We start from the raw sequence: 22,349 nt of genomic DNA, 5'->3' as shown, positions 1-22,349 counted from the left end.
ACTGTTCTCCATAGTGGCTGTATCAATTTACATTCCCACCAACAGTGCAAGAGTGTTCCCTTTCCTCCACACCCTCTCCAGCATTTAATAACAAATATTTTGTTTTGTTCTCTTTACTGCACATTATTTTTTAAAAATTGATGTAATGTTCTGACTATAAAGGATAAACAAAAGGCGAATAATTTTTAATAAAATACATGTAATTGATTCCACTTAGATAAGGTATCCAAAGTAGTAGAAAGAAAGTAGAATGGTGGTTCCCAGGAGCCGGGAGAGCAGGAAAAGAGGAGTTGTTCAGTGGGTATAGAATTTCAGTTTAGCAGGATGCAAAAGTTCTAGAAATCTGTTGCACAACAATGTGCATGTAATTAACACTACTATACACTTAAAAATGGTTAAAATGGTTATATAACAAATTATATATTGTATATTTTTAACACAATAAAAATGTGAATTTGAATATGTAAGTATGTCTAAGAGTTGATTTCTTTTCATTTGGTTTGCTCAGGATTCACTGTATCTGAGGATTCATGCCTTACATTAGTTCTGGGGAAAAATGCCTCTCACGTTCCATGTATTCTCTTTTTACTGAATTCATTTTTTTTTTTTTTTTTTTTTTTTGGCTGAGTCAGGTCTTAGTTATGGCATGCGGGCTCTCTCGTTGAGGCGTTCAGACTCAGTAGTTGTGGTGCATGGGCTTAGTTGCTCCATGGCATGTGGGATCTTAGTTCCCCGACCAGGGATCGAACCCGCGTCCCCTGCATTGGAAGGTGGGTTCTTTACCACCGGACCACCAGGGAAGTCCCTGAATTCATATTAAATAGAATTAGACCTGCTCGTTCTGTCCACCATGACTCTTAACCACATTTTCATATTTTCCATATCTTTGTCTCTTTGTGCTGTGTGCTTTTTATTGAAGTAAAATACACATACAAAAAAATACAAAGTAATACGTACACAACTATATGAATATTGCAAAGTGAGCACATCATGGAACCATCAGGAAACAGAATAGTACCAGAACTACCCCTCATGGCCACTTCCAATCCTAGCACTCTCAAGGATTGTCATTATTCTCTTTCCCTTAGTTTTGAAGTTGGTGGTCTCCATGGGATGTGGTTCTGCTAGGGGGGTCTGTTTTTTCTTATAACACTTTTATTGAGGTATAACTCACATACCATATAATTCACCCATTTGCAGTGTACAATGATTTTTTAGTATATTCACTAAGTTGTGCAACCATTAACACAATCAATTTTAGAACATTTTCATCACCCCATAAAGAAACCCCACACACATTAGCAGTCACTCTGCATTTCCCCTAGCCCCAGGCAACCACTATTCTATTTTCTGTTTCTATAGATTTGCCCACTCTGGCTACTTCTATAAATGGAATCACACAACATGTGGTCTTTTGTGACTGGCTTCTTTCACTTAGCATTTGAGATAATTTTTGTATGTTGTATGAGGTAGGGGTCCACCTTCATCCTTTTGCATGTGGATATCCAGTTGTCCTGGAACTACTGGTTAAATTTGCTCCTTGGATTCTCTTGGTGCCCTTGTCAAAAATTAATTGGTCATAAGTGTGAGGAGTTACTTCTGGATCTCACTTCTATTCCATTGATCTATATATATATTCTTATGCCAGTATCACACTGTCTTGACTACTGAGGTTTTGTAGTAATCTTTGAAATCAAGAACTATGAGTCCTTTAACTTTGTTTTTTTCAAGATTGTTTTATCTATAATGGGTCTCTTGAATTTCCATATGAATTTTAGGATCAGCTTATTAATTTCTACAGATAAACCAACTGGAATTTTGATGGGTTTTGTGTTGAATTTGTAGATCAAATTGGGGAATATTGCCATTTTAACAGTATTAAGTCTTCTGATCCATGAGCATGGGGTATCTCTCCATTTATTTTGGTCTTCTTCCGTGTCCTTCAATTATGTTATGTAGTGTTCAGAGTATAAATTTTCACTTATTTTGCTAAATTTATTCCTAAATATTTTGTTCTTTTTGGTGCTATTTTTAATTAATTAATTAATTAATTAATTAATTAATTTGGCCACAGCTGTGGGGCTTGCAGAATCTCAGTTCCCTGACCTGGGATTGAACCCGGGCCAGAGCAGTGAAAGTGCCGAATCCTAACCACTAGACCACCAGGGAACTCCCCTTTTTGGTGCTATTTTAAATGAAATTGTTTCCTTAATTTCTTCTTCACACTGTTCATTGCAAGTGTATTGAAATACAGTTGACTTTTTGATCTTGTGTCTTGCAACCTTTCTGAACTCATCTGTTAGTTCTAATAGTATTTCTTTAATGGATTCATTAAGATTTTCTGTATTCAAAATCCTGTCATCTGTAACAGAGATAGTTTTACATTTTTTGCAATCTGGATGCCTTTAAAGTTTTTTTCTTGCCTTATTTTCCTGGATAGAGCCTCCAATACAATGTTGAATAGAAGTGGCAAGAATGGTCATCCTTGTCTTGTTCCTGATCTTAGGGAGAAAAGCATTGTCTCTCATCATTAAGCATAATGTTAACTGTAGATGACTTTTATTATGTTGAGGAAGTTCCCTTCTTTTTTTCTAATTTCTTTTATGTTTTTTAAAAATTTATGTATTTATTCATTTATTTTTGGCTGCGTTGGGTCTTCGTTGCTGCGCGCGGGCTTTCTCTAGTTGCAGCAAGCGGGGGCTGCTCTTCGTCGCGGTGCGCAGGCTTCTCATTGCGGTGGCTTCTCTTGTTGCGGAGCATGGGCTCTAGGCGTGAGGGCTTCAGTAGTTGTGGTGCGAGGGCTCAGTAGTTGTGGCACTCAGGCTCCGTAGTTGTGGCTCGTGGGCTCTAGAGCGCAGGCTCAGTAGTTGTGGTGCATGGGCTTAGTTGCTCCGCGGCATGTGGGATCTTCCCGGACCAGGGCTAAGTCCCTGTTTTTTTTGGCAGTGCCTTGCAACATGTAGGTGGGATCTTAGTTCCCTGATAAGGGATTGAACCCCGTGCCCCCTGCAGTGATAGCGCAGAGTCTTAACCACTGGACCGCCAGGGAAGTTCCTCTTTTTATGCTTTTGTTATGGAAGGGTGTTGAACTTTGTCAAATGCCTTATCTGTTTCTATTTGAGATGGTGATGTGGTTTTTGTCCTTTACTCTATTGATATGGTGTATTACATTAATTGATTTTTGGATGTTAAACCAATCTTATTTCCTGGGATAAATCACATGTGGTCTGGTCATGGTATATACTCCTATTTTATGTTGCTGGATTCCGTTTGCTAGTGTTTTGTTGAGGATTTTTGCATCTATATTCATAAGAGATATTGATATCCTTTTTTCCTAAGGGGAATTTAGGAAGTTTCAAAAAGTGCGCAGCAGCTTCTGTCGTCTTTTGAGAATTGTCCACGTGTGCTGTCAAAAAATTCATTATTAAAAAAGATTTGTGAGGGGAAAAAACCCACAAGTTATTGTTTAATCCAAGCTCCCTTCTTTGTTTATTCAAGAAACATTTTTTGAGCACTTATCAGTCAATTTTCAAAAAGTAAATTAATGACTATGACCCTTTGGTCTCAAAGATCTCAATTAACAATGCAACTAGTTAAATCTTTTTGTGTGATTAGAAGGTCTAACACAGTCTCACATATAGCAGCTTGTTGTTTATCAATGTAAGACCTGATAATTTCATTTTTATTCAGTATTAGTTTAGTTTGTTTTGTGGAACAGAATAATGCAGCTTTGGAAAAATCAGTACTTCTGGTAAGATCTACAGCACTTTTGCTACAAATGTCAACTTCTATTTGCATGGTTCTTTACTGTTCTGGTTGTTCCTGCTTGTTAAGCAAATTTTGTCAAAGAAAATAGGTTAAGCAATAACTAGGAAATAATAAGGCCTGAATTGAATTTGTTCACCTCTTAAAAGAGTTCAGGGAAATCTCAGGTATATAATAACCATTTATTTCAAGCAAATTCTATCGGGCAAAAATTTTCTTTGTAAAGACTGTTTAGCTCTGAAATAGGTTTTCTAAATATTGTCAAGGAAAATTAACTTTTTAGTTTATTTGTGTTTTATGTGGAGACAATATATCCAGTATTTTCTTGGATAATACAGTTTGATAAGCAATTTTACATTGGGCATACAGATAAAAAAGAGCGAAGGCTTCCTGGTGCATGGGGTATTTCTAAAAATCTGTATGTTTCTATATGTGCCGACACTTGTACCTCTAGTTCCTGACAAAGTCCCTCAGTATGTTTTTGTGCATGTTTACTACTGTCTGCCCGAAGCCTAACTAGGTCATTTTTCCTCCCTAGAGACTAGGAATAAGGGCTGTGCTTGAAACTCTACTTCTGGAAGGATTTATTTTATGGAAATTTCAAAGCAATTGGATTGACTTCTCCTAAAGAAAAAACTACACTGATTATAGTTCCTGCCCCCTCAGCCTTCCTTCTTTTAAAATTAACATTTCTTGTTGTTAGCTTTTTTGTGTCGTTTGCAAAAATAGTACAGACTCGATGAAGAAAATTGGGAAAATTCAGTAAAGCACAAACAACATTTTGCTCCCACCGCTTAGAGCTAGCTAGCTCTGGACATTTTTTCTTTAAATGCTAATGGACTGTTGTGAACTGTTCTGTCAGCTGCTTTTTTCCCCACTTCTACCATTTTCTACTTTTTTACGACGACTACTGTCCGCTCTTGCTCTACCGCCGGTCGCAGCCCTGGTGGACCTATTCCTCCCTCCGCTGTCCTGGGCAGCTGCGTGCCGCCCCGCCCACCGCGAGGCTATGAGGCCTGCGAAGGCGCGGCCTCTTTAAGAGGCAGGCACCGGGGGCGGTCCCTGCGCGGATTGGCTGAGCTCGCAGCCACGTGGCAGTCCTAGCAGCGGCGGCGGCGGTGGTGCGGCTCGCGCGTCGGTCGTGGGGCTCCTGCGGGGTCCCCGGGAAGGGGCGCAAATTAACAGATGTGCATGAGGAGGTGCGTGGTCGGCCTCACGTTTTGTACCTGCTACCTGGCTTCTTACCTCACGAACAAGGTGAGGAGGGCGGGGGCGGGGTGCTGATGACTGCCCGTGGGGGATCTGAATCCCCAAATCGTGTGTAGAACAAATGTTGCCTCCAGCTTTTTATCTGATTTGTTCTTGATGACGATGGAGAAGAAAACGACTCTGTGTACGATGCTCTTTTAGAAATAAGATTTGTTGGACGGTACTGTCCCCATTCCTCGTCCTGTAATGCATTCTTTACATCTCCTGGGAAACTGGATTTTTTGACTGGTGAATTTAATTTTTGGATATGTGGACCACTTTTTAAGGAAAGAAAAAGCAATTGGCTCCTGTTCCCTCGAGGAGGAAGAGTAGGCGAAGAAATCATACACATCCTGCTTTCTCTTCTAAACATGCCCCTGCCCCAGAACCCCACAAGGTTCCAGAAACCTTTAAATAGAAGATATCAATCCATCTCCATCTCTGCCTCACACCACTGATTCTCAAACCTATTTTTTCTATGTCTCCATCCCAGGCACTTCCAGTATATTCAAGAGTTTTTCATGGAATTATATAAAAAAATAAGATGTAAACTTAATTTTGTTTAATGTCGTAAAAGCCTTTTGATGAAGAGGCAGAAAAGCTGTGGTACCATGCTTTTGTTTTGTTCGGAGGGAGAAGCTGGCCTTGGATTTGGTACCATGCAGGGAAATGTTGGATCCCTGTGGGCTAGAGTGGGGCATCACCCCCTGTGCTGGACTCCAGGGTGGACACCAAGCCAAAGTGGCAATAGGGAGCTCAGGACCACCTTCCCCCACTGTAGGGTCTTGACTGCTCTCTCCCCACTCCCTCTTGAGAATAAAACCCTCTTCTCTGGAAAAGAACTATTAACAGATAGCGATAAATGAGCATTTGTTATGGTCATGAACATTGTTGAGGATGATGTAGGTCATGGCCCACATGCTCAATCCTCTCTCTGTCTCAGTTTTACAAAGAAAATATCATGGAAAAGTGGAGGGGAACAAACTGAATTGTGTGAGTAAATACACTTCAGAGAAGAATGAAGGTCCATTCCTAGGAAACACAGACCAGAGCACAGGTAGTTAACCATAATTGTGGCATTTAGGAGCTCATACAAGGGGAATTACGTGTTGATTAATCCATGGGGAAAAAAAATATAAATGTAAACTTGCCCAACACCAGTCTATTGTGCTTTTCAGATCATGTGAAGTATCAGTAGAACCCTTGCTTAAAGCCATTTAATGGTTTTTAGGCTTTTAAAAAATTCTTAAAGTGTTCAGTCATAGAAAAAAATAGAAGAAGATACCCAGAAAGATAAAATACAGTTCTCCCATTCATAATGTGCTATAAATTTGGTTAAAAGACATAATAAAAATACAAGTTGACCTTAGCTGAGTTGGCTTTAAACAAATCCTTAAAAAACACATCTAAAAATGTAATATACCTAAGAAGAATTAGGAAAAAAAAATCCTAAGAATGCAAAAACCAAACAAAACCCTAAAAATGGAAGGAAAACAAAGGAAAGAATGAATAGGATGCAGTTCTTACTTGAAGAGAAACATAGAAGGCGGTGGATTTTTAGGTAAACTGGGCAGTAGATAAAGTGGATACCCCGAGAAAACAGACAGTGTCCTGGGGTTTGTCCGGTTTTCTCTGGAGCTGCCGCAGTTATAACATGGCACTTCTGGGGTCTGGGAAGATGCTGAGGGGTCAGATGTCCACAATATCTGGCCCAGCTGCTGTGTGTTCCACTTTGTTGCGTCCCCAACTGAGAGATGGTCAGGCTTCTGGTGACCCTGGGGAAAGCAAGTCCCCCCTCTCTTTTTTTTTTTTTTTTTTAATTTTATTGGAGTATAGTTAATTTACAATGTTGTGTTAGTTTCAAGTGTACAGCAAAGTGACTCAGTTATACATATACATATATTCATTCTTTTTCAGATTTTTTTCTTGTATAGGTTATCACAGAATATTGAGTAAAGTTCCCTGTGCTATACAGTAGGTCCTTGCTGGTTATCTATCTTATGTATAGAAGGGTATGTATGTTAATACCAAGCCCCTGATTTATCCCTCCCCACAACGTTCCCTTTTGGTAACCATAAGTTTGTTTTCGATATCTGTAAGTCTGTTTCTGTTTTGTAAGTAAGTTCATTTGTATCACTTTAAAAAAAAATTAGATTCCACATGTGAGTGAGAGCATATGATATTTGTCTTTCTCTGTCTGACTTACTTCACTTAGTCCCTCTCTTTAGTATGAATTGGAAGGTCATTTTTTTTCCCCAGTGTGTGATTTTTTGGGGAGGAATAAAAAAAGCCTTTTTGAAACTTGAGTATACTTATGTTTCTTTAGTAGGGATTTCTTTGATTATATGGTCTATCAACTCTCTATAATTTGAAAATGTCCATTAATTTGGTATTTGTTTTTCAGTATGTCCTGTCTGTCTTGAAATTTACCTACCCTACATTATTCCAAGGGTGAGTATCTTTTATGCGCTTTATATACATTTGTAGGAAATGTCCAACCAGCATCATTAAATGTTCTTCAAAATATTTTTAATGACTGCATAGATTTTTTCATTAGATAGACATAGTGTAATTTATTTAGTCATTCTATTAAATGGCATTTGAATTGTGTCCCATTTTGGGGGTATAAACACAACAATGTTCTCAGACATTTTTTGCATTCAAATCTGCCAAATTTCTAGCTATTTCTTTGGAATAGATTCCTATATAAGAAATTTAGATTAAAGAACATGAACTTCTTTAGTAGTCTGCTTGAATATTAAAAAATTCTTTTCCAGAATCTTTTTACCAATTTACATTGTAACCCAGCCTGTGTATGAAAGTTTCTATGATATTGTACTCAAACCATGACTGTTACTTTTTCCCTCTCTCTGCTGATTTCATGAGCAAAAAATGGTATCACATTATTTTGTCTTATGATTTCTTAGATTATTCATGAAATTGGACAGTTTTCTTATGTTATCCACTTGTATCTCTTTTTTTAGTGAATTGTCTATTTGTGCCTTTTACCCTTTTATTTTATTTTTTCTTTTTTTAACCCTTTTATTTTTACTAGGCTTTTAGTATTTTTTTATTATTTAATGAATTCTTCATTTTTAAAGGATGTCAACCACTTTTCTATCATATCTACTGGAATTTCTTTTTTTTTCAATTTTTTCTTTGCCATTTCATTTTGTTTATAATTACCTTGATTATTTAGTTTTTTAAAGTGACATCATAGAGAATTCATTGTTTGAACGTTGGAATGAAGCAGCAGAGAGAAACACAGATGAATCCAGTGTGTGATCTTGTGACTGAGCGATGCTATTATTAGAAAGAAGATAGAAAATGATGTAGAATCGGGTCAACAGTCTAGAGAAATGGTACAGGCAGCATGGAGTGCTCTGGCGTTCACATTTCCCCTTCTCACCTCAAACCTCCACCCCCGCCCCCTTCTTTTTAAAATATATATTTTATTTTTAAATTGATCGTTTCTTTTGTGATAGCTACCATTGCTTTTATGTTTATTCTTCTCTATCACAAGACGATGTAGATATTCACCTATATGTCATTAAAGCTTTTTTCAATTCTTAATTATGATCCGTTTATTTTAGTGTATGGTGCAATGTGAAGAAATCATTCCTCCCCTAATGGTGTTTTATTTACACTAGCCCCATTTATTATATTTTATTGTATAATCCTTCCTTTTGCCTTTGGGTCGTTAGTATCATATGTAAAGTCATTTTTCTAGGGTCTATTTTTGAGCACTTATTTGTCAGTTTTTATGGAAAGGGGCTAGTGGTAAATTGTTTTCATTATTATAACATTTAAATATGTGGCAGAGCACGCCATCCCTCTTCTCTTTTTCCTTTTTTTTTTTAAGTATCACACAATTGCACACAGAAAAGCAGGGATAGAGATCTTAATGTCAATCAAGGTTGAATTCAGGACAAAAACATTAAGCAAATGAAGAAAGCTGTGTTACAATGCTAAAGCAATGCAGTTCAAAATGAAAAGACACATTATAATGCTGGAGCATGCAGTTCAAAGTGAAAATAAAATAGTGATGAATATCTATCAACCAAACAACAGGGCATCATCATTTGTCAAATAAAAACAGCAGGAATACCAGGGATAAATAGAAACATACTAGTGATAGGAGACAAATTTACTACTATTTTTCCCTGACAGATCAATTGGACCAACAAAACACTAGAACATATATATATATTTGATAAATAATACAATTAATATATAAATATCAAACTCTATCTTGAAAATAGAGATTATGCCCCTCTTTCGAATACCCGTGGAATATTCACCATGAATAAAACATCAATTATTTTTAAAAAATATAAAGCAATTATACAATCCCAGTGCACTAAAACCAGATCTTTATATCAAAAACGAAAATCCCTACCTACAAAGGGCTCTTGAACATATAAAAAGATATTCTTCATTCATAAGAAAATATAATTTTAAACTGTATTGAGATATATTTTTACCAACAAGATTTGCAAAATAAAACTTCAAAATTTGATAACGTAGCATTGATGAGGATGTAGAAAGCAGGTGCTCTCATATATTGATCATGGGTGGAAAACTGGTACAATATCTATGATTGGCACTTTGGCAGAATATAGCAATGGTTTGAATCCTTCAATCCAGCAATTCCACTTCCAGTAATTTACCTGAGAGGTTTACTTGCATTTATGTAAATGAAATATGTACAAAGATGTACATGTGAAACATTGCAGCTGTTTGTGACAGAGAGCATTTTTTAAAAAAATTTTATTTTATTTATTTATTTCTTATAGAGCAGGTTCTTATTAGTTGTCTGTTTTATACATATTACTGTATATATGTCAATCCCAATCTCCCAATTCATCCCCCCCTCCCCCGCCGCTTTCCCTCCTTGGTGGCCATACGTTTGTTCTCTACATCTGTGTCTCTATTTCTGCCTTACAAACTGGTTCATCTGTACCATTTTTCTAGATTCCACATATATGCGTTAGTATATGATATTTGTTTATCTCTTTCTGACTTACTTCACTCTGTATGACAGTCTCTAGGTCCATCCACGAGAGAGCATTTTTTTTTAATAATGACTTTTTTAAAAAAAGAATATTTATTTATTCGGCTGTGTCAGGTCTCAGTTGCGGGTGTTAGTTCCCCCTCGGCATGTGGGATCTTAGTTCCCTGACCAGGGATTGAACCCTTGTCCCCTGCATTGGAAGGCGGATTCTTAACCACTGGACCACCAGGGAAGTCCCAGAGAGCATTTTTTAAACAACCTAATTTTCATCTATACAGAACCAATTAAATAAATTATATTGTATTCCTAATGGAATACTATTCAAATGTTAAAAAATAAGGAAACTCTTGTGTATTGACAAGGAAAGGTCTTCAAGATTCATTTAATGGAGAACAAAAGCAAGTCCATAACAGTATAGTACATTACCATCAAGTAGAAATGTGTGTATGTTTTCCTTATTTAAAAAAAAGATGAAGACACTAGTAAGAGTGGTTACGTTAGGGAACCACTAAGGTGGTGGATAGGGAAGTGCAGATAGTGGACAGGGAAGGGGAGAAGACTTTTCACCACTTTTTTATGCTTTTGAATTTTTGTTCTTTATATTATCACCGATATGTTATTTCAGATGAACTTTAGAATTACTTGGTCGTTTCTCCATAATATTTCACAGCAAAACTTAAAAAAAACATCATCCATGATCGTGTATATTTCAGTCAATAAAGCTGGGATATTGTTTTCTCATTTTCTTTTCTTTTTTTTTTAATTTAGTTTTATTTATTTATTATTTTTGGCTGCACTGGGTCTTTGTTGCTGCACGCGGGCTTTCTCTAGTTGCCGTGAGCGGGGGCTACTCTTCGTTGTGGTGCGTGGGCTTCTCATTGCAGTGACTTCTCTTGTTGCGGAGCTCGGGCTCTAGGCACGCGGGCTTCAGTAGTTGTGGCTCGCGGGCTCTAGAGTGCAGGCTCAGTAGTTGTGGCGCATGGGCTCAGTTGCTCCGCGGCATGTGGGATCTTCCCGGACCAGGGCTCGAACCCGTGTCCCCTGCATTAGCAGGCGTATTCTTAACCACTGCGCCACCAGGGAAGTCCCTGTTTTCTCATTTTCTGATCCTGATTGTCCTTTCACTTCTCTCCGGGTAGAGGGACTTAGGGAAGTTAGTGGGAAAAGGTGATGTTTTCACCTGAATTGCCTTTTCCCCTCCTTCTCTGTAGATGTCAGACTGAATGCACCTCCCCCGATAGAATGTAAGGTCTACAAATACAAGAATTAAACAACAAAAAAAATCCATTTTGTCACTGGCGTATCCCTGATGCCTATAACCATGCCAGGCACACAGGAGGCACATAGTAGGGCAGAATAACTCATTCTAAGAAAATTGATCGCATGCATATGCCAGTCACTGTTTTAGACACTTGGACTACTTCAGTGAAGGAAAGAAAAATCCCTGCCCTCCCAGGGCCTGCTCATTTCTTCTTCAGTTTACCTGTGGTGAATGGTACCTTCTATCCAGTCGCCCTACTCAGAAACCTGTGTTATTCTTGATTTCTTTGTCTCCTTCACCCCAACGTCTTCACCCCAACTAGGACCTCTAAACATCTTTAGAACCTGTCCACCTTCTTCGTCGCCTCTTCCTGGGCCACTATCATCTCTTAAATCACCCTAACAACTCCTAACTTGCTTCCTGGCCCCTGGTCTTGCTTCTCTCAGCAAACATTCTCTCCCTTGTAAAGAGACAGAGCTTTCCCCAAGGTAAATGCGGCAGTGTCGCTCCCGTGCTGCAGACCCTTCAGTGGGTCCCCAGTTTGAAGCCCCAGCTCGTTGACGATTGACATGGCCCTTCGTGACCAGCCCCCGCCTCGAGTACTCACATTGCTAAGGTCAGGCCAACTGAACCTCTCTAAGAAGCTTTGCCGGAGCCATTGTCTCTCTCACCTGTGGGCCCTGGTCCATTCTGGGCCTCCCGCTTTGAACAGGCTTCAGGCTTTTGCTTGAATTTCCTTCCTCTAGGAAGAGTCACCCAACCCCCTAGACTGGATTAACTGCCTCTGCCAGGGTGTTTTGTGCTACCTGGTGCTCTTCCCATTAGGACTGGGTCGCACTTTATTGTGATTATTGGTTAATTAGCTTACTTGCCTCTAGACCAGAGTTTCTCGGCCTCGGCACCACTGGTATTTTGCACCGGATAACTCTGTGGTGGAGGGCTGTCCGGCACGTTGTAAGGTGTGGGGCAGCGTCCTGGCTTCTACTCCTCAGGTGCCAGTAGCAACTCTTCCCCCGTCCCCAGCTGTGACAAGCAAAAATGTCTCCAAATGTCCCCTGGTAGGGAAGATCCACATAATCGAGATGCACTGCTCTAGACCAAGCTGCTGGAGGACAGGACCCATATCTGTCCACTCCGCCTGGCGGTGTCATTGAAGTCTTCACAAGGGAGGCATAACACCTGGATCTTACAGGATGAGCAGGTGTCCACCAACCCGGAGGAGAAGGGAAGACGTTATGGGTCACAAGGGCCGCACGTGCGAACTCTAAAAAGTACGAAATGGCCTGGCACATTACAGGGGCTATGTGTGGCCTGTTCGCTGTGGCTGGAATGTGGCTGCCACTGGCAGATGGGCAGGAGCTGACCCTGGAGTGGGGCAGCTGCAAGTCCTGGAAGGCTTCTATGTCGCATGCAAGTGACTTGGTCCTGTAGCCCAGGGGCTCTCCAGTGTCGTGTCCCAACACATGGGTGTGCTGTAATCACCTCCGAGGTAGGTGTCTCAAGTCATAACTAAAAATAAGGTTTTGAAATTTATGAATGACTCACCAAAAATAGAGTAAAAGCAATTGGTAGTGTGGAACAGGATATAGTTATGCCTGTAGTACTGGTCACTCATTTGGCATTTTGCTGTGCTTTCTGCAGTGGGAGAGGGAGGGGTGTTTATCTTGTCACCTGTACTCCACCTAAACTCTGCACGTGAGGAAATGTGTCTCACGTGAGCTTCATGACCCCAAGTGTGTTGCAGCAGAAAAGAGGCTCAGGGCTGCTGCCTACAGCACCAGGAAGAATCAGCCATTTTTAAAACAAGCGAGGAGCACAATTAGGTTTGCATTGTAGAACAAACCCTTTGGCTGCAGGATGGAGAATGGATGGTACAGGGCAACCCTGGAGAGAGGGGGACCGGTTAGGGAACTGATGCTATGGTCCAGGTGTGGGATCATGAGAGTCTGAATTAAGCAGAGGGATGGAGGGGAAGGCTTCGGGTTTCAGAGAGGCTACGGGGATAAAGTCAATAGGATTTTGTAAGTTGTTGAGGGAGGTGATGACAGAGGAGGGCTGGGATGACATCTAGGTTTGTGGTTTGGCTGATTAGGGATAGTAGGAGAATGACCAGGATGGGGAGAGGGAAATTCAAGGTAATGTTTAAGGCATGTTATCATCGGGAGCTTGTGGGGTATCAGGGTGGCCATATCCTCGTGAGAAGGGGGATATGGGAATCATTAGTGCAGAGGTCATGGAGAAGTGGTGGCTGTGGGTGAAATTGTTCAGGAAAAGTCTAGAATAAGAAGAGGAGAACATCAGTGTCAGCACTGACTGGTACAGCTGGACTCAGGGAATAGTAGAGGTTGAGAAGGACGGGTCTGAGAATTGGGATAATAATTTGGAGAAAGTGGGAGAAAGGAGTTGTAAGAAGGATCACATGTGTATATTTGTGTCACTCGACAGATCTGCTGGGGGTGGATGGCATTTGAGACCATGGCACTCTGTTAAATTCACATTGGCCATTATCCTTTTCAGGTGGCAGACGTTAATTGGTGGACTTTTGCTTCATGTGTCATGGAAACTGGGCTGGGCGGAGATCAACAGCAGTTCAAGGTAGGACCACCTCTTCTGTGCTTGATTCATGACTCATACTCAGCTTCCTTGTGTATTATTTAACTTCTTCTGGTGTTACATTGGGAAACACGGGTGTTTATTTGAGTTGTATGATCTCTTAATTCCCTTCTAATCTTGAAATTAAATGATTTTGTAATCAAACAGAGCTCAAGTAGTGTTTTCCTGGTTAATAATGCCACTCTTATAATATTAAAATAAATTGAGATATACAATTTATAATACCATATTAATTTGGCTTTGTTTTAGATCATAGGACCTCTATGAATAAGTTATTAAATCAGCTTTAAATTTTGGGGGTAAATTTTTAATTTTGAAATTATTTCCTGCTTACAGAAAAGTTAGAAATAGTACAAAGAAGTCCCATATCCTTTACTCAGATTCCCCAATTATTATTTCACCTTGCTTCTCTTATCAGTTTTACTTGATATATACATACATATATGTATATATGTAATTTTTTTCTGAATTATTTGAAGGTAAGTTGCAGATTTTTTTTTACTTCTGAATTGTTGAGCATGTATCTCCTAAGAGCAAGGATGTTCTCTTACAGGACTACAATAGTTATCAAAATGAGGACGTTAACATTGATGCAATACTATTATCTCATGTATAGACCGATTCATATTTTGCCAGTTTTCTCAGTAATATTCTTTATAACCCTCTCCACAAAAATTTGATCCAGGGTCCGATTCAGATCACACATTGTTGTTATGATCCTATGAAGACCGCTTTTCAAATAGATTTGAAAGAAATGTCAAAGACAATGACATTTTTCAACCAAAATTGTAATCCGAATTGGCTATTCAGTCCTGCCTCACCCAAATAAATCCTCATGATTCTTTGAGAACATCATGCCTTGCCTGAAATGATGCACGAAATGAAAAGAAAATGAAGTCAAGTTTTACATGAATAAGGTAAACAACCCAACTGAATGATCAGGCCAAATCATTTGCCTTGTGGTCCAAGTTATCTGCCCAACTTCTCCATGAATTAGATTAACTGCTTCATTGCTAAGTCATCCCTTGGCTTGGCACTCTGGAGAAGCTTCGAGAATGAGTCCAGTATAAATATTAATAATTTTGGCTTCTTCTGAAGATATTTAACTGGAGAGCAAAACACTGGTATGAAGAAGTTTGACAAGGGAGAGGCCCTGGGAACTTAGGTGTGGATTAATTTCCCTGACCCTATTACGTCACAGTCCCTATTCTGAAAGACTATCACACGCAAGATGCTTAACTAATCCAAAGGAGTAGTTCATTAAGTCATAATTTTACATTTCCATGGTAGAGTGTCCTCCACTTGATGAAACCCCAAAATATAAAATTTTGGGATTTTATATGTGATATTAAGCACAGGTCTTACTTTATACTCCGTTGTTATGGTGGATAGTTCAATGAGAATGGGTCTTCATTTAAACGAATAGGAGCCCTGAATTCACAAGGCCTGTGATTTTAGTTCTAAGATTTAGTTAAATGATGAAGCATTTTGACTCCAAATAGTTGAATGTATTCCTCCACAGAAGCGAGAGATTGGACTAGAATCAGGGAATTGGCCGTCAGATTTTGGACTGGGGTCCACTTCTGATCAACATGGATCTTCCACTTTTACAGTGTTCCTGACTATGATTATCTTATAATTTCTGATGTGAATTATTTACTTGTTCATAATGGTCATTTAAACATTACCTTAGGGAATTCCCTGGTGGTCCAGTGGTTGGGACTCTGTGCTTTCCCTGCCCAGGGCCTGGGTTCGATCCCTGGTCGGGGAACTAGGATCCCACAGGCTGTGCGGTGCGGCCAAAAAAAAAAAAAAAAAAAAATTTAAAATAAAATAAACATTACCTTAGTCATATTTTCTTAAAAGCGATGCCATTGTTCATACTCAAACATTTTTTTGTATGTAAAATATACATAACTTAAATTTTACCATTTTTAAACATGTTTAAGTGTACGATTCAGTGGCATTAAGTACATTCACAATGTTATGCAACCATTACCACCATCCATTTCCAGACCTTTTCACCATTCTAAACAAAAACTCTGTACCCATTAAACAATAGCTCTCCCTTTTTCCTTCCACCACCCCCACAAGCCCCCGGTAAAGCTCTATTCTACGTTGTCTCTATGAATTTACCTATTCTAGGTACCTCCTTTAAATGGAATGATACAGTATTTGTCCTTTTGTGACTGGTTTATTTCACTTGGCATAATGTCTGCAAGCTTCATCTGTGTTGAAGCATGTGTGAGGATCTCCTTCCTTTTTAAGGCTGAATAATATTCCATTGTGTGTATAGAGCACATTTTGTTTATATACCGCATTGTATACCGCATTTTGATTTTCCATTCATCCATTGATGGAATTCTTCATATTTGTATGAAGCGGGGTAGAGGGGATGACTAGTAGAACTGGGTGAAGTCAAAGATTCTCAAGATGCTTTTCCTGGAAGAAGTGGTCCTTGACAGAGAAGGATCCACTAGACACTGTTGTCCCTTTAACTTGCATGATGCTAGGTGCCACCCATCTCAGAAGAGCCATAATCATATCCCTTTTCGGTCCCCTTGCTAAATCTCCCAGAGACTTTTTCACCTCTATCCCCTGGACTTCCTTAGGTGGTTTCACAGCCACACACACATGATGTCAGCTCAGTTAAGCTTCTTGTCAAAGATTCTAGTGTCTTAGTTTGTAGTGGGTCTTGTGGTTAATAACTGCTGTCACAGCTCAGGATTTCCTGTTACCATGGGCCCTGGGCAAAGGGGTGTTAGCAGGTAGCAAGCAGCAAGGACCCAGCTCCCGTGCTCCTTTGTGTGTGCCCGGGCTGGGTTTGTGTTTGCTGTGGCTGCTGTTTCCTACTGGGCTTGGTTTTCCAATGATGTCATTAGAGAACCAAAGCCCAGCTTTGCTGTGTGACTGTGTACTTGTGCAGAGATAGCAGAGGTTGGGCTCTACTAAAAAGGGAAACAACAGCTGGAAGACAGTTTGGAGTCCCTGATGGCATGATGGAATGTCATCGTGGAGTTATAGTGATGGGGCTGGAGGGTGGGCCCCCAATTGGTCCTTAATAGCATATGCCATAGAGAGCTCACTTAGACTGTCCTTGTAGCCTGGAGCACAGCAGCAGAATCCCAGATTCCCTTGCAAACAAGTCGCAGACCCTGGCACCATGTTTCTTACATTGCAAAGAGGCCATACTTGCTGTGTTGGTCAGCCTCTGGCCACATCACGTATTGACTCCACCCAGTGATCTGATGGAATCATTCTTCTCCCAGGATGTTTGCCTGGCAGCCAGTTGTTATCACCGGGTGTTGATTGATGCCCTGGAAGCCTCTGTCTTGGGAAAGATAGCACTGGTTTTCATTCACAAGCTTGTCATTATGTGGTGGCAACTGTTGTAGCCAAGACTTTGCAGAGCATTGAAGTGATTTTTCTAGCAGATGTTGGAAGTCCTGTGCTGAAAGCTTTTTGTATTTCCAAAACATGATCCTAAATGAACACTGTGACCTGTTTCAGCTGACTGGAAGTCTGGTAGCACAATGAGACCGTGGCACTCTGTTAGATTCTAGAACCATCGCTGAGGACCGACTCAGGCATGATTTCATTGGAGACTTTAGGTGCCATCTCCTGGCACCTATATTACCAGGCTGCATGTTTAAATAAAAACATTTTGAAAGTAATCTTTAACCTACATGCCACTTTTTGTCCACTATGCATATGAGAGTAAAATTTTGATTCTCAATGTTTTCAAGTATGAGAAATTCTAAGTTAAAAAACCTATGCCATAATACCTTTGTGACCAGAGATTTCTAATAGATGAAGAAGGCCTCACGCCATAATTTTACATTAAGAGTCTTTGCTGGGGAAGCATAACGAATATCTTTGATAAAACCTCCAAATTAACTCAGCCTTGTCCCTAAAGAAATGAATAGTGAGACAATCAGGGTCGAGATTGTACTTCTTTTTAATTATTGATTATCTATTGTTTTTTAAGTGAGCTAGCCCACCTTTATGAAAGCTACTGGTGGTTGGAATTTCCCAAATCATGTTGTGATGTATTGATATTTCATTTTGAGTGACTCTTATAGTTTTCTAAAAAGTCATCTCTGCTCACAGAGGAAAGTTAGCTCTCAAATTCATGTATTTTTGATATTCTTGCCAGTTGTTTTCTCTCCAGAGGAATGCTTTACATATATACATATGTTGAAATTACTTTTTGGGGATAATACAGTGAACTTTCAAAACTTCCTCAGGAAACATGCTTAGAGCCACCAAAAGGATAAAATATTGAATAAAAGCTGATTGGTGTTGGTGTGATGATTGGGGTGGTACCTGGGGGGAGTCCAGGAGGCCAGTGATGGTAAAAGGACAGGAGTTTTTGAAGTATCAGCTTTATTGAAGTATCATTTGCAAATAAAATTTTAAGATGTTTAAAGTGTACAATGTGATGATTTACTGTATGTATGTATTGTGAAAGATTCTCACCATCTAGTTAATGAACACATCCAGCACCTCACATATTTATCTTTTTTTTTTTTTGGTGAGAACATTTAAGTTCTAGTCTCTTAGCAAATTTCAGTTATACAGTACAACGTGATCAACTGTAGTCAACATGTTATACATTAGATCCTCATAGGATACATTATTCATCATTCATGAGTAATCAATATACATTATTCATCTTGCAGCCGAAAGTTTGTGCCCTTTTACCAAACTCTCCCTGTTCCCCTCACCCCCCAGCCCTTGACAACCACTTTTCTACTCTCTGTTTCTATAAGTTTGACTTTTAAAAAAAGATTCCACGTATAAGTGATGCCATGCAGTGTTTGTCTTTCTCGGGATGGGATTTTTTGACCTTTGACACCTGCAGGTCATGCCCACGCCCCTCAGTGCATAGGAGTCTGCTGAACTCACGATTTGTCATAGATACACCACGTGTGGAAGTCACTCTGAGTCCATATAACCCTTTCTGGCCTCTTAAGTCCATGGTGTGAAATGTAAACCTCCCCAGACTGAGATCAAAGGAGTTATGTCTTGCACATTAGCTTGGATTTGCAGGCCCTCGTGGACTGTGCACGGGCAAGGTGCTTGTACTGGGTTTTCTTTCTTTCTCACATCTATTAGAGATGAGATATGTGCCTCTTCTATCCTGCCTCACTTATTATTCGGGGACCTGGGTGTCCTATATTTCTTTTTCTTTTTTCTTTTTTGGACTATATTTCTTAGTACTGACTTCTCTGTTCTGTGCCATGCCTGCAATCTGTCTCCTAAGGCTCACTTAACTGCACATCCAGTCTTGGTCCTCCCAGGGGAGGGGTGAGGCACCCGAGGGTACCACCACTCGAAAGTTCCAGACGTTGGGACCCAAGCTGCCTTACTCTAAATCAAGGGTCAGCAAACAAGAGCCAGAAAGTAAATGTGTTAGGCTCTGTGGGCCATGCAGTCTCTGTCACAACTACTCAAATATGCTGTTGTAGCGGGAAAGCAGCCATGACAACGTAAACGGATGGGTGTGGCTGTGTGCCAATAAAATGCTATTTTCAGCAACAGGCAGCAGGTGGGATTTGGCCCGCGGGCCCTTGTTTGCTGCCTCCCGGCTCTAAGCTATCCTCTCTGAGAAACGGTGTCATCACAGGGTTCTTGGGTCTAAGTAATATTAGAGCTGGACAAGGGAGTGTGGCCCTCTGTGAGTCAGGGAGACAGTAAGGAATGAAGGAGAAAGGTCTAAGAATAGGAGGAAGCAGCGAGAAAAGGGAGTAAGACACTTGGAGGACCATATTCACCAGGAATGGACCAAAAAGATGAAATTAGGCGTCTTCTGTAAGTAGGAAGTTAATGTATGCAGAAGTCCTTTTGAATTGTAAAGCAAATACTGATTTTACAGTTATAAAGTGTGTTACTGTTTTAGGCAATGCCAATCAATAGTCAACACATCAACTCTGGTATCTTGGTCAGGTGTTATTTTCACATTTGGAAACTGCTTTGAGGTCACTAGGTGTCAGTATAACGCAGAGAATGTTTAAGAATTCAGCTCAAGGATCCCGCCAGGCTCCCATGAACAGATAAACTGAGTGTTTTCAGGGAGCAGATGTTCCCTCAATAATGCATTCTCTATTTGAAAAACAAATGTTTTAATTTAATTAGCCTTCATCTCAATAACAACAGTTTTATGATTCATGCCAACAGACTACTGTTAGCTTCTTGTAAAATGCTTTATTCATCAGGGTTCTTAGGGACAGTAGAGAGTGCACAAGCAGAAAAGAAAAAGTACACGATGCACACAAGATGCAACATTTGTGCCTATAACTCACGTAGGAAAAATTGCGTATCACCACAATTTTCAAAACAGACCCTGTAGCACGCACGCGTGCACACACACACGCACACACACACACACACACACACACACCCTGGCTCAGCCCTCACACCACAGAGACTCGAGATTCTGTCAGGACCTCCTCAGGATTTAATCCCATCTTGCCTCCTTTGATGGCACGTAGAACAATGTAAGAATAAACCAGCACAGAAGGCCCAGATGGTGCCACCTTATGAATTAAAGGTGGAGAGGAGGTGCCTTAATAGATGTGCCTCGTTTGTTCCTAATGCTCAGGCTGTTGAGTGTCTCAGAATCATGCAGTGTTAGAGCTGCCAAAGATCATCTCAGTCAGCTCAGGCTGCTGTCACAAAAGACCACGGACTGGGTAGCTTAAACAGCAGACATTTATTTCTCACAGTTCTGGAGGCTGGGAAGTCCAAGATCAGGGTGCCAGTGTGGTTGGTTTCTGTTGAGGGTTTCTTGTGGGTTTACAGATGTCTGCTTTGTTCCTGTATCTTTACATGCTGGTAGTGTGTGTGTGTGGGAGAGAGAGGGGGGGAGAGAGAGAGAGAGATGGAGAGAGGAGGCATGCTCTCTTGTGTCTCTTCTTACAAGGGCACTAATCCCATCATGAGGGCTCCATCCTCATGACCTGATTACCTCCCAAGGGCCCCGCCTCCAAATACCATCATACTAGGGGTTAGGGTTTCAACATATGATTCTTGGGAGGACATAAACATGCAGATCATAGCAGAGAATGAGTCAGTATAACGTCTCTGGAAGGCAATTCTGTAACCAGTTACAAACTTTAACGTGTGTATCGTTGAACAGCAATTCCACTTCAGGAAATGTATTCTGAACATTATGAAAACATCATAAATATGAGCAGAGAATATATTCAAGGATAATCATTACTGTGTTAGAATAGTAAAAACCTAGGATAAGCTTAAATGTCCAGCAGTAGCCTGGTATTCAAGTATTAATAAATTGGGGATGACTGTTTTGACATGGAAAGATGTTAAGCAGGTTATAAAACAACCTGTGCAATTGGATCCCATTTTTGTTGAAATGTTCATATATGTGCATATGGATGCTGTTTGGAAGGAGATGTAACAAGGTATTAACAGTGGTTATCTTTGGGTAGTAGGATTGTAATTATAATGTTTTTCTTGATAATCTGTGTTTTCAAAATTTTCTAACATGGATGGTACCACTTTTTAATAAGAAAAAGAGATAAATTATTATAGGAAACAAAATAACTGCCTCCATTTCAAGTTTCTAAGTTCATGTCTATTGAAGAAAAACATGTTTGTTTTTTAATGAAGTTGGTTTTTTGTTGTCACAGTTATAGTTTACACCATGATCGTTACAAATGTTTATTGAATTTGAAATTCTTAGGATTCTCGCATTGGGGCCATTTCAAACAGGCAGATGGCAGGATATGGAACTTTTTGCTTGCATCCCTGCCTTTGACAACTGATTAGCTGTAAGCACCAGCAATTCTGTTCAGGGCAAAGTCTCTGAAGCGCTTGAGAAAAGCAGAGGAAGAAATGTGAATTAGGGTCATGACTGCAGTTTCCTGATGTATCTTGCTGCTTTGTACCAAACTAGCAAGAGAAGGGAAAACTTTTTTTTTAAGTTACAAAAATAATACATGGTGATTCATTCAGCAAGTATTTGAGTGCCTACTGTATATGCCAGGTATTGTGTTAGGTGTAAGCGGTGCATAATGAACAAAACAGACAAAAATCCTTGCCCTCGTAGAGCTACATTCTAATTGATGCAGACAGACAAGAAACAACTAAAAATGTAACTGGATGATGTAATAGGTGTAGAGAAAAATAGAGCTGGGTAAGTGGATAATGTGTATATGTGTGTGCCTGAGTATGGGCCAGTGGATGGGGGGTGTTGTTATTTTATATAGGGTGGATAAGAAGGACTCATGGTTAAGACGACTTTTGAGCAGAGATTTGAATATGTGAAGGAGTGAACCATGCAGGTATGCGGAGGGGGAGGGCTCCAGGCTGAAGAATGTTTGATGATCAACAATGAGGTCAAAAGCAGTTTTATTCCACTTGTAAATGGAAGCATCACCATAGAAATCTTTAAATACCTCAACAACAATAATAATAAATAAT

At 39.9% G+C, this 22,349-nt stretch overlaps 1 protein-coding gene across 2 annotated transcripts in view; it reads left to right on the top strand.

Annotated features, from left to right (window-relative positions):
• The first annotated feature begins 4,877 nt into the window (after positions 1 to 4,877).
• TMEM241 (transmembrane protein 241) overlaps positions 4,878 to 22,349 on the top strand; it is a 105,288-nt gene continuing 87,816 nt past the window's right edge. For both annotated transcript variants that reach the window (XM_068562249.1, XM_068562250.1), the window contains exons 1-3: positions 4,878 to 5,022; positions 7,418 to 7,464; positions 13,806 to 13,883. In XM_068562249.1, coding sequence (XP_068418350.1) covers positions 4,951 to 5,022; positions 7,418 to 7,464; positions 13,806 to 13,883 — 197 coding nt within the window. In that variant the 5' untranslated portion in view covers positions 4,878 to 4,950. The remainder of the gene's footprint in view (positions 5,023 to 7,417; positions 7,465 to 13,805; positions 13,884 to 22,349) is intronic.

Source organism: Eschrichtius robustus, chromosome 14 (assembly GCF_028021215.1).
Source record: "Eschrichtius robustus isolate mEscRob2 chromosome 14, mEscRob2.pri, whole genome shotgun sequence".
Classification (NCBI taxonomy): Eukaryota; Metazoa; Chordata; class Mammalia; order Artiodactyla; family Eschrichtiidae; genus Eschrichtius; species Eschrichtius robustus.
This window is presented reverse-complemented; position numbering and strand designations above follow the sequence as displayed.